Source organism: Podarcis liolepis (genome assembly GCF_965112155.1).
Source record: "Podarcis liolepis genome assembly, chromosome: 4".
Classification (NCBI taxonomy): Eukaryota; Metazoa; Chordata; class Lepidosauria; order Squamata; family Lacertidae; genus Podarcis; species Podarcis liolepis.
This window is the reverse complement of record NC_139558.1, coordinates 70,019,820-70,036,522: the sequence shown is the minus strand read 5'-3', so window position 1 is coordinate 70,036,522 and position 16,703 is coordinate 70,019,820. Positions and strand designations below refer to the sequence as shown.

Sequence of the window (16,703 nt, the reverse complement as noted above, 5' to 3'; positions counted from 1 at the left end):
CAACAAGACGTACCTTTATTTGAGCCTGAAGGATGCGTGTGGTCTTTGTTGCCTCAGAGGCATGCCGGTTAGCATGGCTGAGCTGGATTTCCATCTCGTTGAGGTCTCCTTCCATCTTCTTCTTCAGTCGGATGGCCTCGTTTCTACTCTTGGCTTCCGAATCCAAGGTGGACTGCAATGTGTCTATGGCACGTTGCTGGTTTCTCCTGATTTTGAAATCATGTCATGTAAGCAAATGTGGGCACAGGCTTCTCTTTCCCTAATTTTTGACAATGCCCTGTGCTGCTAGTGAAGTCTACCTTTTCACATATAGATTTTTTAGCATAAAGAGTAAATAGGAAAATCCAGCATTCCCCTCAGTTCCCATCTCCAGATCTTCTTACTTCGCTCTGTAAAATAATTTCATTTTGAATCTCTTCCCTGAAATACTCTCAACTGTGAAAGATTCCAGGTTTTTTGTTTTGTTTATTGCCTCTTGTTTATTAATGTATCTTTTGTCAACATATTGTGCAGACAGTAATTATCAATCAGCCTTAACAACATTCTTGCAAATTAAGACAGCATGTACAGATGGCAAAACAGATACATAAGCAGAAGAAAATTGCCCTCTTCTACATAATGTGTTACTGCCAGGACAAGTTTGAGAAATTCTGGTGATTGGTAAGAGACACACTGATCATTTGTGTCTAGTTCTTAAAAAGAAACAAAAAACCTGTGTTGGAGCCAGACTACATTAGGTTCTATTGAATTCCATGGGGGAAGATATTCAGGATTCAAGTCCCATTAGTTTAAACTGCATCTAAGTTCAGTTAACCTACTCTGGATGCTAAGAAATACTAAAACTAGAAATCTTGTTTTCTTTTAGTTCCAACCCTGTTCTTTTTAAAAATCACACTTCATATATAGTTTGGCTCTGTTAATTGCCTTGTGTGCATACTATACCTGAAATTATCAACTTCTTCATCTTTTTCTGCCAGCTTTCTTTCAAAGTCTGCTTTAATTTGGGAGAGTTCCAGTTGAAAACGCAATGTCTTGCTTTCTTCATGTTCCAGAGCCCCCTAAAATATATATAATGCATATTAACAACACAGAGATAATAACTTTGAAGTATGGAGCCTAATCCTATGCTTCATTGTGCAATGGAACATCCATAGGATCCAATTCTAGTGTCTAAGGAATGAAGCTTTCTGCAGCTGCATGGGTCTCTAGGAGTGAGAGTCAAGGGATATCAACAGCTATGTTTATCACACCCTAACAGTGCAATCCTATGTATGTCTACTCAGAAGTAAGTCCCATTGTGCACAAAGGGACTTAGGCCTGCAATCCTATGTATGGTTACTTGGAAGGATCTCCCAATGAACTCGGTGAGACTTAACCCAAGTAGTCATCTATAGGATTGCACCGCATCTCTCAGACAGGGTGCCAGGGACTGGTAGGACGCTCATGAGTGTGCACCGGGGAAGTCTGACTCAGGAGAGGGGTACAGTGATGGCAAGAGTCAGAAGCAAGGGAAGTTTCAGAGCTAGAGGAACAGGTGGGTCAGCAAGTGAAGGGCTGGGTCCTTCCTCACCCTTTCCTGAACAACTGTCTCACAGAATCAGGTGCGGGTGAAAGTGAGAAGAGCAGTAGCAGCTTCCACACAGGCGTAGTCTCTGGCTGTGTGTGCACAGCCTGTTGGGGGAAGATGCATAAGCTGGTGAAGGGGACATGGCTCCCTGTTGCTGCAACTGCTCCATAGAGCTCAGACCTGGCAATAGCTGCCTAGATGCTAAACCAGCGTGTGTGGTACCTGGAGCCTACTGTAAGTGTGAGCTTTGACAATATAGAGTTAACTATCTGCCGTGTGCATTCCTTTGGCTAAGGAGCACCCTTGACTCAGGGCTAGCCCTAGCATTAGCTGTGTGGTTCAGGCGGCAGATGAACCTGCCATTGCCGCTGTCACCACTGCAGTTGCCACTTAGTCACCAATCCACCATGAAGCACTTCTGCTTTTGCTTCTATAGCAAGCATTAAATAGCATTTGCTACTGCAGGGAAGTGGAGCCCAGGCCTACATCCCCCCTTCCTAAGATTGAGGCAATGTGGGTGAGGTGGCCTAGGGTAGGAAAGACTCTTAAATTTTAAAGCAGCAGTGGGAAGTCTGTGGCCCCCCAGATGCTATTGGACTACATCTTGGGCCATTGACTGTGCTGACTGGGGCTTGCTGAAGTCCAACAACACCTGGAGGACCACAGGTTTCCGTAAACAGTAAAGGTAAAGGGACCCCTGACCATTAGGTCCAGTCGTGGCCGACTCTGGGGTTGCGGCACTCATCTCGCTTTATTAGCAAACCAGAGCAGCACACGGAAATGCCATTTACCTTCCTGCCGGAGTGGTACCTATTTATCTACTTGCATTTTGACGTGCTTTCAAACTGCTAGGTTGGCAGGAGCAGGGACCAAGCAACGGGAGCTCACTCCGTTGCGGGGATTCGAACTGCCGACCTTCTGATCGGCAAGCCCTAGGCTCAGTGGTTAACTCACAGTGCCACCCATGTCCGTAAACAGTATTCAGCCGTAATTTCCACCACTGCGGCAAAGCAGGGGCAGCACAAGCACTCTCTGGGCCACCCAGCAAACAATGCTTTGCTCTGATGAAGGACCTCTTTCTTAGAGTTTGACACTGAGGCGTGTGGTGATCCCGGTTATCCTAGAAGTGATTCTTATGCTGCTGTCAGCAAGTGTTTGACTAGGTGAGCCTGCATGTTAATGTGGGACAGGAGGAGGCAGCTGCAGTGGAGGCAGAGGAGGAAGACAGTGGCAACAGCCCACCTCAGGCAGTGCAATGCCTTGCACTGACGCTGTTCTCAGGTTAATGAGCATTGAGTAGCAACCAAAGTGATGTCAGAGCAGCTTCATAAGTAGCACCAGTATTTTCCTTCAGCAAAGGGAGCTCCGGGAGCTTGCCTCGTGTAAGACACTGCTTGTGTTGTTCTAGCATCTACATCAGTGGACCCAGGCGGGGGACTCAAGATGTAAGTTACAGTCTTTCGTTTTATTCCTGCACAAATATCCTCTCTAGCTGACAAGACTTCTTATTGATCCCTTAAAATATCAATAAGAAGAAAGTCCGGTTTTGCTATCAGAAGAATTGATGTAATTTGCTCTGGTTTCAACTTCTATGATATGGGATGTTGTGGCAGGCTCTTAAGAAGTGAGACTGGAAGGTGTAACCTTTCCCCACAGCTACTGTTGTTAAAGTTGGAGGGGGGGTTATATGAAATGCATTCACACATTTCGCCTGCAATCCTTCACATACATACCTGGGATCATTGCAATCAGTGAGTATTGCAATCTTATACCTGAGTAGACAGGTATAAGATTGCACTGTTGTGTCTGTTTTGGCCATCGAGTTCATCTCTTTTTCCTCTTCTTGCATAATATTTTTGCAGAGTTTATATTAAACATGCATAAGAGTTCTCCCCTCCATCAGCTGAGAAGCAAAGAGGCATGGAAGGTGATAAAAAAAGAAAAACTTAAGTGGTAAGGCTGGGGGTTTGGGGACTGACACAGAGCTAAGTCAAAGAAGAACTTGGCATTTCTGCAGTCTAGGGACTGCAAAAGACATGGAGATTTTGCTGGACTGTGTGTGTTTGTGAATGTAAGAGTGTTGTACAGCTAAATCTATATGGCAAATAAGGTTAATGGGTTATAGGGGCTCTAAGGGCTGTTTAATTCTCTCTCAACATCCATAAAAATGGAAATTTGTTCTTCTTTGTGTACAGTTTATGCCACCATACTATGCACTAGATAATCATTGCCCACAATATGAAGATCAGTTAGGGTCTGTGGAGTTCTTGACTATCTGGTCTTCAGCAGATGCCATCCAGGAAATCTGTGTCATTCAGTTATTAGCAAAAGCAGTGCAAATGAAGCAGCAAGTTTACCTGATTTAAACAATCTGTCAGACAGAATCAAATAAGGTCTTTATATAGTTATTGGATATGGTTTGGTATCTACTACCTTTAGAAATAAAAGACAGAGGCAATATCTGGCTGAATGCTGTCCAATATTGCTTTTGGATTGTGACAAAAGTTAGAGAATTTTGAAACGTTCTATGAAGGATAGAGGGGTTTTTTTAACTCCAGGATAATAGCCAACACACACACACAAATACATCATGCACTACTTGCATAAGTAATATTTCACTCATGCGCCTCCTAATAAAAACCCATTTGTGCAAGAGAGGAAAGGAGGAGTTTCTACTAAATTAGCATCAAAAGGCAGCCACTTAATATTGGCTGCTTTATATCCTAAGCAAATAATTCGTTCTTTGTGGGTCTCAATTCATGGAAGCAGTAAGGTACATAATTCCTGTACTGAAACTGTTGGTGATCAACAGCTGACTCAAGCTTTCTAATATTTGGGTTGTGCTCTGTAGCAATGGCTGTGAACTTCCCCCATCTTGAGTTAGCAAGGGGAAAGATTTATGGCTTAGCCAGGTTCCGATTTCTGTACAATAACTACCACAGCAGAGTAATGGGGCTTTTGGAGAGGGAGAGCAGGGTGCTAGTAGAGTTTAGAGGATATGTGGCTTGACTGTATCAGGCCTTTAGAGCTGTTATCTTTAGTGTGGATGGCCAGGAATACCAGACAACTGGAAAACAAACCCCCACCTTTGTAAATAATATTGAATGTTCCCAAATGGCTTGCAGCTTTCTTTGGAGTTTCCAAGCACCAGTCCCTGGCCCAGCACCACCACCACTACTAATGCACAGCCCCTGCCTAAGACACTTGAATCCCAATACTGCCACAACAGAAAAGCAGAAATTATGCATCAGCAAAGGCCAGGGGTGGGATGATACCATATGCAATCCAAAGAACTAAAGGGCTGGGAGAATGCCTTGAAAGCATTTCTGCAGTTAATGGAGACCTATAGGATTGGTCTGTTAGTACGACACACTGCTTAAGAAGTGGGGAAGAGCAAAACACTTCCTCTTCTATTTTGTTTACAGATCTGTGGCCATGCTGCTTTTAGCACTAATATGCCATGGCACGTTCTAGGGTGATCTGTCAAGGTAAAGCTCTTGAACACACCACAAGCTGATGCATTATGACCAATCAGCTGGAGTATATTCGCAACATATATTATATATAAAAATATAATATATCGATCATCTATCTATCTATCATGCTTAGCTATTCAAAGCAGTGGGATGAAACATGCTGTTCCTCTGCTCTGATAGCAACACCTTTTTATTTGGAGGGGAAATCCCTGCAAAGTACAAAACAGCCTGCAAGATGAAAAAAAGAAAGAAAAGATTTTGATAAAAATTAAATAGCTTAAGCTAAATCTTATTTTCAAGTATTCCAAGCATTTCTAACAGATGAAGAAATGGAACTTTAAAAAAACTAATTATGTGTTATTTTTAAAGGTTAATTCATGAAAATGCCCTTGGTGATGTTAAATTATTCCACAATATAAACAAATCATGTTCCAGTGCACTGAACAAACCTCCAGATATCACAGCAAATGCAGGTGCCAGGTGGGGAAGCCAAAATGTTTCAGGCGCTCATGAGAATAACTGATGGCTTTTAAGAATATATTCACTCTAGCTTCATAAAAATAAAAGTGATTTGGAGGGTATATTAGCTTTCCAGTCCTCACATTATCCTGATGGCATTGGCTGTATTGTAGCAGATATGAGCAACCATTTTTCCTCCCTCCAAAAACACTCCTGGGAATGAGGCTGATGGATGACTGTAGTTAGCTTGAAACAGTGGCCAGGCATAAAAGAAAATTAAAAGAAAGGAGAAGAGAAATCCTAGGCTCTTATTTCAAGGTAAGCCCCTACTCTCCCCAAAAGGTGCTAGAATTTTGCCTGCATCAAGAGTCCTCAAATATTCAATCTCATCCTACTTGTGTAGGAAACCAATGATCTCCTGAAAGTCTTGGGGGTACATTCAGCATATCTTTTTTTAATTCCATGACTGAGATTCTGATCTCTTTTTAACTAACAGCAGGAGAAGTTAAGTTAATTCAGATTGGGAGCATAGTATCAGGGGGAGAAAGATTTAACAGTTCCACAAGCCCCATTCTGTTTTCCCAGTGAAATTGGCCCCTCATGCCACTTATTTGAGGCTAACCAGCAGCATTCAACAGTGTTTTGTTTTGTTTTAAGGGGGGATTTCCAGCAGGCAAATGGCAGGGAGGGGAGATCAACACCCCTACATCTGCTCTAAAAAGAGAGAGAGAATTCCAGTTATGAGATTCAAAGCCTTGCTTAACATCACATATAGTTTGATCCTCAAGATCACTTGATTCTCTAGACTGTGGCTGGAAACCAGGAATGGTCAGCACCATCGAGCTGCAAAACCTTCGCAGTTATGGAGAACGTGCTGAACAGCCTCACATTACATCCAGATAGGTCCATTTGCATATTGCATATAAAATCCAAATGAGAGATGTGATATGAAGTGTAGAATCCCTCTTTCTTACATATGTGTTTGTTTATTATGGTTAAAAAAAGATTTTTTATTGTTTCTAATGCAGTGTGTGTGTGTGTGTGTGTGTGTGTGTATCTATCTATCCATCTATATCTATCTGTACTATCTATATCTTAATTGCATTGTGCAGGCACAGATAAAACAACACTTGAACATGTTTTGGCAGGGTCACCAGGGACCAGAACCTTGCTTTGGGGAACTGCTGCCTACAAGCCATTACTTGTCCATCCCTGTCCAGGGGAATAGTCTCCGTTGATGCAGCACTCTGTACAGACTTGTAGTGCTTGCTCATCACCATATGCTAACCAAGGATAGGGTGCCTGTGGTGCTCAAAATGTTATGGGACTACAACTCCCATCATCCATGGCCATTGACCATGTTGACTGGGGACAATGGAACTCGGGATTGGGCAATGTCTGGAGGGCTGCGAGTTTCCCATCGTTGCCCCAGAACATGCCCAACACTCCCCTATGGCTGTTTATTACAGGGTAAAATAGGTAATGGTGGAAAAGCTACCTTCAGGGAAACTTGTCTGCCATTCCTGATACGCCCAAGGATTTCTAGAGTCCATTGCTCAAATGTCTAATCTGACTGGGTTTTCCCCAAAAACATTTTTTAAACCCACACTAAATTCAAACGAAAACTTCAAAATGTGAAAGTTGAAATCTTTCGAAAAGTGTACTGCAACAGCACTTGTACATAGCCTACCCTAGGATCCCTACGTAAAGAGAAGGGGAGGAAGAAATCTAAGTAACAATAATATTCCATATAATAAGTACTACATCATTTTACCACACTTTGTTTTCCCCGCCTATGCACATGAAGCGAATCTTGCTTATCCTTTGTTTCCTCTGTTTTTCTTTTGGGTGGAAAACTGACAGCGACTCTAGAAACCTCATTTCTTGTTCCAAACCTTTGTCTTACCTCAGCTTCTTCCAGGGCTAGCTGGACTTCCGATTTTTCTTGTTCAATCTGCTTCTTCATCTTCTCCACCTCATGAAGGTTCTTGTTTCCTTCACTGATCTGGTCAGTTAGATCTGAAATCTCCTCTATTTTTTTTTTTAAAGAAAGACCAAAGTGTCAGAAAGTCCTGAATGCACCAAGTTATCTCTTCACAATGGTAATTTAGTTTTTCCTATCTTGGATTTTTGCTAAAAACTTAGAAATTTATGTTTATCTATTTATTTAAAAATTGGTGGGTGCGTATCATATAGAACCATCAAATTTATTAAACAGGCTTATGGAGAAATGAAATCTATCGACTGCATCTGAAAATCACATAGGTTAAAACACATTCATTGCCCTGCTTTTGTGAGGGAATATTTATATGATTTTTTTTAATGGATAATGTATTCTGTATGTCCTTACTCTGAGGATTATTTTTGCTTTGTGATGTGTGCATTGGTATGAGTGTGTGCATGCTCTAGGCTTAGTTGGTCAAAGAACAATGAAATATTTCTTATATTTATGATTGTTTTTTAATGATAAAAGTGATAATGATAACAATACAATCAGTCCTCTAGAACTGGGTTTTGATCTCCTTCCTCTATGGTTCCCAGTTCCTGAAAACAGAGGTGAAAACTCTTATTCGACACAGCTGAAATCAGGGAAAGCTACATGGCTACATTTTCATCCTGACAGAACCGCTTGGAGCAAACATTGATTGGTTGGCTCCAGCTCTGGCAGTTCTGTTCACAGTTGCAGACAAAACAGGATGCATGCCAATCGACTGGAGCAGGGTAATTGTGGTGCCAATCTTTAAAAGGGGGCTTAGAAATGATCCAGCCAATTCCTGCCAGTAAGTCTTCTTAGTACATTATAAGCTAAACACTTATACAATAAATGAATTGACTAGATAGAAGCACAAGGTATATTATTTAATGAAGGAGCTGGCTTTAGACAAGGCCAGTGTATCTTATATCATTGCTCTCTACTACTCCATACAGTTGAGAAGTATATTCAAACAGGGGCCAATTGACCTGAAATCTGCTCTTGCCACAGTGGCCTATGAAATCTAGTGGGATAAATGGACAGTTACCAGTACTCCACTTCAGGTGGGATAAATGGCCACCTTACCACTTCATCCAGCACTTATCAGGGACTCAGACAGGGGTCCACAATGGCACCAATTATTTTTAAAATGTGTTTATTAAGATCCAGTCTCTCCTCTTGCAGTTGTTGATTCTTATCCTCCTGATTTTGTAAGTCCTGTTATATACTGGCAATACTGTCTTGCTCTCAAAAACTCTACTTAGTCTGGAAAGGCTGTTGCAAATCTTGTTAAGCTCATTATATCAATGAATGGCTTGTAATTATCATTAAGATAGATTCTATCTGGCAGAGGGGGAAAGATCCTCCAAGCTCAGTTCAAACAGCTTCCTTAAAGTTAGGGAATATTTTGAACAATCACATGCTATTTTATTATAAAACGGTCAATATGCAATAGTTATTAAAGAACATATTCTGTGGAAGGACAAAATATTGAATATATTGTGTCAATGTATTTCAGTTTAGTGCAGTATATAAAACAGCATTAACATGGGTCATAGAAGAGGCAATGAGAAGACATTCAGCTTTACTTATGCACATCCCTGTCCCATCCACATGTAAAGCATGGCTGGATATCTTATTGGATATTGAAATGGGCTCATGGGTGAGAACAGCTGTGCCTTCCATCCTACACTGCCTCACATTCTAATGTTCCATCACTTCAGGACCTTTTCTCCCCAGCCCACCTAACTTCTGGTATTGGGAGATAAGAGAGGCACATGCACATTTTCAACTCTTTTCACCTGTACACCCCTCTTTGTATTAAAACAAAACCACTTACCCATGACTTTATATGTGAATGGGGCAGGCAAATGAACAGCATGGCCACATCTAGTTTGGCCCCTAGCTATAAGCAATCTTCAGAGGCGGTAGGATTCTTTAAGTTCTGATACAATTAGTTCATGCCCCTAGATTATTTTAGACTTTGCAGGAGAGTTGTCCAAGTCCCATTTTATAGGAACAATATGATACTAAGCCCATACATGATTGGTAGCCTTGCTGTGGGAGAAGAAATGGGCAACTGCGGTGTTATTCCTATCCATTCCTCACTCCCTTTCACCATCGCTATCATATCTGGTCACCACCCTCTCAGCCACCAAAGAAAATTAAGGTTGCCCATGCCTGCTTCAAGTGAACCACTTCATATGCTTCTGAATACCAGTTGCTGGAAGCCACAGGGGAGAATAGTGCTGCAGTGCTCGGGTCCTGCTTGTGGACTTCCCATAGGCAACTGGTTGGTCACTTTGAGAACAGGATGCTGGAATAAATGGGCCATTGACCTCATTTTATGTTCTTACGATTACATCTATGTTGCCAGTCTTTGAAATAGCAGGAGGATCTGATACTAGCTGGTCTCACTGGGAAAAAAACTAGGCTCTTAGACTAATGACAAAAGGCATCTGGCCCCAATATATCTCTCAGTCCTCAGAGCAAAAATATTTTATCTTGTAGAGACTGTTTCCTTGCCTTGTTTGTCTCACGCAATGGTGAAGCTAAACCGCTAGGACTCATGAGCTCTCTTTCTTTCACCATCTGGCTTCCCCCTCCACTCTCCGATTCAACTCGCTTGACTGTCCCACATCTAAAGTGCAGGACTTACCTTGGAGATTCTTGTTTTCCCTCTTCAAGGTCTCCAGATTGTCCATGCTCTCTTCGTACGCATTCTTCAGCTTAAATAATTCCGTGCTGAGGCTTCGGGCTTCCTTCTGGGCACCTTCAAGCTCTGATTGGGACTCCTCATACTTTTGTTTCCACTCATTAAGGATCCTGTCAAAATTGCGCTGCTTCTTGTCCAAGGACCCCGCTGCTGCGTTGGACTTTTCCAGATCAATCATCATGTCCTCCAGCTCATTCTGCAACCTGTGCTTTGTCTTCTCCAGAGAAGAGCATTTGGCATTGGCCGCCTCGATGGCTTCCTCAGCCTCTTGGAGACGAGCTGCCAACTTTTTCCTAACAGAACAGGTACATGGTAAAACGACCCACAGTGAAAAGGCTCTTAATATTACCAAATCAAAACAGCGTGAATTTCCCTTTGTGGCGTCGTTATTTGATACATTTAAGCAGCCAGAGTGGCTTACAATTTAAAATAGCAGCTTACAGTTTAAGATGCATGATATAAAAGGGGAAAGGAAGGGGGTGTAAAGGATGAAAATAAGCAAATTTGTTTCCATATTTCATGTTTCCTTTCTTTATTATTGAGCATTCTTATATACCGCTTTGTGTAAAACAGGATAGCCATCTCCAAGTAGTGTACATTGAAACCAAGAGTACCAATAGGGACCACACACATGCACACACAAGATGAAGAATACAGTTTAAACCCACCAATAAAATCAAATCATGTTACATTATGAAGCTACATTGTGAAACTGCCAGAGACAGTTCTGGGTCAAGAGGAATCAGATGGCCATTGGCCCTAGCCAAGCCAACAGAGGGGGTCTTTCTGTCTCATCTGTGCCTCTCAGGCAGCCAAGAGGAATGAAAACTGGTAAGACATTTCAAGGAAGGGAGGAGCCAAAGGGCAAGCTGATGGAGAGGGTTTTGCTGTCTCATCTCTGCCTCCAATGCAGCCAAGCAGAAGAAGAATTGATGAGACGTTTCTGGGAAGAGAGGAGCCAAATACCAGTTGGGCCTAACTACCCTTCAAAAGGACCTCACACTTCAGCAGGAGTGTGTGCTACAGATCAGGAAAGGTGCCATGAGGATGTCACCTTGGTTAATGAGCAGAGTTAAGGAAACTATCAGAGGCGAGAAGGCTTCCTTCCAAAAATAAATGGAAGCCTTGTCCAAATGAAGAGAACAAAAAGGATCACAAATTTTGGTGAAACAAAGTGCAAGTGGACAGCTGGGGATGCTAAAACATTGGGCACATTGCTAAAAACATTAAATTTGACAAATTTTAAATAAATTTGAAGTGGAAGACTGTCCAAGGAGGCAGGTGAACCCTTGGATGACAAGGGAATCAAAGGTGTGCTAAAAGAGGATTAAGAGAGAAAATGAAATAATTCTTCGCATCTGTCTTCACAATGGAAGATATAGGGTGATCCCAATGCCTAAACTAACTTTTGCTGGAAAGGAGTCTGAGGAACTGAGGTGGATAGTGGTGATGAGGGATGAAGCTCTTGGTCTAACAGACAAAATAGAAACTGACAAATTACCAGCTCCAGATGGCATCCACCTGAAAGTTTCCAAAGAACTCAAAGGTGAACTTGATGATCTTCAACCTCCATACCTGATGACTGGAAAGTAGTCAATGTAACATTTTTTATTTTTTTTTAAGGGATCTGGGGGGATCCTGGAAATTACAGGCCTGATAGCTTAATGTGTGCCCTGGGAAAACTGGTGGAAAGTAAAGTGAAAGATAAAATAACCAAAAACAGCCAGCATGGCTTCTGGAGTGTTAACAAGTGCATAGGTAGAGGCAATCCAGTTGATATAGTGCACTTGGACTTTAAAAAAACTTTCAACAAGGTAACTCACCCAAGATTCCTGAGTCAAAAAATAAGATCCTCTTGTAGATCAGGGATTGGTTAAGCAGCAGGCGAGTAGGAATAAATGGGCAGATGGGGGACTCCAATTTTTACATTTCTCCAAGAATCAATATTGGGACCTGTGCTTTTCAACTTGTTCATAATCAGTCTAGAGTTAGGAGCAAGTGGTAAAGTGACCAGGTTTGCTGGTGACATGAAATTGCTTAGGGTCATTAAAACAAGAAGAGACCATGAAGATCTCCACAAGGACCTCTCCAAAATGAGTGAATGGGTGGTAAAATGGTAAATGAAACTTCATGGACATCTGAAAGATAGCAGTGACAGGGCAAGGGGAAAATGTCTAGAGAGAGAGTTCTTTAACTGGGGCACCACACGCAGCCACCAGTCTTACCACTCAAGTCAGGGATGCCTTAGATCAGCCTTTCTTGACCTGTGGGTCCCCAGATGTTGTTGGACTACAATTCCCATCACCCCTAGCTAGGAAGGCCAGAGCTCAGGGTTGATGGGAGTTGTAGTCCAACAACATCTGGGGACCCACAGGTTGAGAACCACTGCCTTAGATGAATTTCTCAAGTAATGAGCAGGCTCACATTGGTTTTCCTGATCATCCTGGATTACTGACATGATTGCAACAGGAAGCCATAAGAAATAAGACATTGATATGCCTGGATTGTAATTTATAATTGCATCTGATATGGATGCTTTAGCCGAGGTTCCTGCATTGCAGGGGGTTGGAATAAATGACCTTTGGGTCCCTTCCAGCTCTAAGATTCTATGATCTCACTGCATGGAACTGCATGCAGTCTGTGACCTAGAATGTAACAGTTTAAAACAAGAATACATGTGGAAACGTAGGATGGCATCTCTTGTATATCTTACTTGGCATCTTCTAGCTCCTCAGTCCTTTGAATAGCATCGGTTTCATATTTAGTTCTCCACTGTGCCACTTCCGCATTCCCCTTGGAGAGTGCCCTCTGAAGCTCTGCCTTGGCTTCTTGCTCCTCCTCAAATTGCTCCCGTAGGAGGTCACAGTCATGGCGGGCAGCTTGCAAAGCATGGGCGAGGGCATTCTTTGACTGTAGGAGAGAGGGGGGCTGTAGTCAGCACACCCAGCTGTGGACAAAGCAGCTACTACAAGCACTGAAACTCGTTCTGATGGTGGGTTCGCCACCTGGAAATTTCCCCTTTTCCAAACTCCCTACTCCTATTTCTTCCATCACACTGTCTCAATCCTTAATAGGAACCACAGCATTTCCCAGTCATACTGGGACTATTGTATCCCCAGGATCCTGTATTTCACTGATATCTGCAGACTGAGGCACATCTGCGGCTTATGCACTTAAGTGCCATTCCACTGCACTTATTTGAATGCATGCGGTTCTATACCTGCTTAAGGGCAATAACTTAAAACCGAGTCGCCGTATCAACCTGAGTCAGAATCATGTTGGGAGCCTCAATCAAAGCCTTACCTTGCTCTCTTCCTCCAGCTGCCTTTTAAGCTCTTCTATTTGTTGAGTGAAAGACAACTTCCCTCGGGAAAGTTGGTTTATAAGCGATTCTTTCTCTTCCAGCTGTCTTGTAAATTCACCTGCCGGAGGGGTAGCACAAAAAAAAGATGATGAGCATCAGCTTTCCATGACAAGGGAGGAGGAGGGCAAGGAGAAGATATTCCCAGGAGTTCTGAATAATTGAAAGTAACCTGTGACCCTTTTGCCCTTCAGGCATACAGGGGTGGCTGGATGAGGTAGATTGGGGATTTTGTGGCACTGGACATAATTAGCTAGGTCTACATTTTGCCTAAGCCAGCATGACAGGAGACATCCTAAGAAGTCCTCTGGACACAGCCAAAGGAACTGGGGAAACTGTAGTATTTGATGATGGACTTGAAACATGCATGGGAGAGCCCCGCTGATCACAATATTAAAGTGCTCATATCCTATGCTGCACACTCTACTGTAACGTGCTCTATGCAGGGCTGCCATTGAAAACCATTCAGAAACTTCATTTGGTGCAGAATGCCGCTGCTAAAATCTTGGCTGCTGGGGTCATGTGATTCCCCCTTATTCTGTCAACTCCCAGTCAATCTTCTAGGGCCGTTTACTGTGCAGTCACTGTACCCCCTGTGCTGAGTCTTTAATCCGCATTCACATGACTTTATCCAAAATGCATCCTGTATTTTGGATAAAATACTACTGTTTGATGTGTTCTTTCTCAAACCAGCTTCATGCCAACCGGAGTCTTTAAGCCACTCCTAATTCATCTCTAGCCAAGGGGTGAACACCTTTGCATTGGGTACAAACACCCCGGCCCCTCAATGTCTCCTAGTGTTTACACAAACAGAAATGAATCAGAAGCTAATGAAGCTGTGCTGATGTATACAGGTGGGGGGGCAGGGGGGAGCTGTGAAATGCACCAGAAAAAACAATAATGTGAACACATGATTCAAGGTGCTGGTTATTAGCTATAACAACCTAAGCAGCTGGGATCTAGCTTGTCCTGTGTGAATCTGGCTGTCCTTTGATTAGCTAGCACACCCATCTTCCCTGCCTTTGCCTTCTAAGGCAAGGGTAGAAACAACACGCAAGAGGGCATTTTCTATGGTGACACCCCACGTGCAGAAGTAACTTCCTCTTGATTTGTGACGCACCCCACTCCAGCAACTGAAAACATTTCTTTTCCTTCAAACCAAGTTTTGTCTCCTCTGTTGCTGCTTGTTAGTGCTGTTCTTTGCATTTTTGCTTCTTGCCATGTTGTTAGATTTCTCAATTTGTGTTTTAATGATTGGGTCACTGTTGTTTTCATGTTTGCTTTTTATTTGTAAGCCACTTTGAGTGAGTCATGTCTGAACATGCCCAGGAATCTAATAAAATGATATCATCCCGTCAGGAAAAAGAAGTTGCCAATTGGGAAAAGATCACAGAAAGCTGTTATTGCAAGCTGAACCAGAATGAGTCCTTGGTGGGCAATGAATGGAGTGTGGTGGAAAGACAAGTGCATTTTGCATCAGGAAAACTTCTACTGAGCATCCAGCATAAATCAACAGTAGCAGTAAAGGTTGGGAGTCAATGTGATAAATGTTGTATAGCCATGAAACTGGTCCTCCCTCCCTTCCCATGTTTCATCATGTGGACAGGTATATAAGGAGAGGACAGAAAATTAGATGGAAAGGAAGAAGCAATTGACCAGCAGATGAAAGGGATCTGTTCTTATGTAGGGGAAAGGGAGAGGAAAGAGACATGAGTTCCTCATGAAAATATTGCACATGTGCAATTATGTGGGGATGTGCAGATCAGTGTATTTCTGATATACATATTTCTGATAAGTTTTAGAAAGAACAAAAAGTATGAAATTTAAAAATGTGTGTGCACCATATTTCTGGCAAATCTTTATGTATATTGTGTGTGTGTATGTGTGGAGTATAAAATTTCTCACAAAATTTGGAGAAATGCAGTATGATAATTGCACTTTATTCCACACAGTGGTTCAGTGAGTGCAAATCAGATTGTTCTGCAACCACATAAAGATGCGGACTGAATTAAATCTTCAAGCATCCCTCCTTACTCATATAAGGTGTTGCCATGCTCACACTTCCTGTGGCTATAATAATGTTTGCCCAACCTACCATTTTCAGTTTGCAGCTTCCCTTTTTGGGCAGTGAGGTCATTCACCACACGAGTCATCTCGTCCACTTTAGTTTTCGCCTCATTGAGATGGTCTTCCAGAGTACGACAGAGTTTTTCTGCATTTGCCTAATGTGGTTAGAACAAAGGTAAGCAAACACCATCCCAATCAAAGTGCATTGCTCATCTCATTTGTCCCATAAAAAGACCAATATCTGACAATTAAGAAAGATCATGACAATCTTTTTCTATGTAACAGAAAGATAAAACGTGGCATATGTCAATTAGTCTAGAAACTCAGGAGGCAAAACATAAACCATCCAACATTAGGGCCACAATTTTTGTGCAAAGTGTAAAATTTGGTTTACAAAATTTGCAAAAATGAAAAGGGCCCACCAACAATTATAATTAGAAAAAGAGCAATAGCTGCAATGATATATTTTTTAAAGTATTTTTATATGCATATACCAAAGATTCAGTTTACTGGAAGGAATAATAAAAACAGATTCCTTTAAAATAATTAATTGTGTCCAACAGTTTTGAAGTACAGTAAGACTTACATAATCTTGCACACAAGACTTCGACAACCTTTTGTCTTTATCACATATATACCAGTTTGCTTCAGCTATATTATATATTTTGACAACAAGAAGAACATTATTTTCTGTTGTTAATATCTTACTGGAGTCATACAAAAGCAAAAGCAAACACACTGAGCTACTATATGATTGTTGTTTGCACTGAGAGTCTTGTGGCACCTTAAAGATGGATAAATTTATTATGACATAAACTTTTGTGGACCAGAGTTCACTCCATCAGCTGCAGTGTTCCCTGTAGGCCACAAAAGCTTATGCCATATGAAATTTGTTAGTGCTTAAGGTGCTACAAAAATCTTTGTTGTTTTTGCTACAAAAGACTAGCACAGCTACTTCTCTAGTAGAAATCGTTACATGACGGTGTGTGGCAAATGGAAGGGAATCAATCATGTAATTAATAACAGCTCTGAATTATTGAACTGAATTGATGCGAAAGAAAAAAGTTCACACTGAAAATTACACA

General features: G+C 41.9%; 1 protein-coding gene across 2 annotated transcripts in view; it reads right to left on the bottom strand.

Moving 5' to 3' along the window:
* The window catches only part of MYH15 (myosin heavy chain 15), a 94,899-nt gene that overhangs the window by 11,189 nt on the left and 67,007 nt on the right, over positions 1–16,703 (bottom strand). For both annotated transcript variants that reach the window (XM_083498487.1, XM_083498488.1), the window contains exons 31-37: positions 15,647–15,773; positions 13,494–13,612; positions 12,904–13,100; positions 10,134–10,483; positions 7,409–7,533; positions 943–1,058; positions 14–206 (exon numbers count right to left, since the gene is read on the bottom strand). In XM_083498487.1, coding sequence (XP_083354613.1) covers positions 14–206; positions 943–1,058; positions 7,409–7,533; positions 10,134–10,483; positions 12,904–13,100; positions 13,494–13,612; positions 15,647–15,773 — 1,227 coding nt within the window. The remainder of the gene's footprint in view (positions 1–13; positions 207–942; positions 1,059–7,408; positions 7,534–10,133; positions 10,484–12,903; positions 13,101–13,493; positions 13,613–15,646; positions 15,774–16,703) is intronic.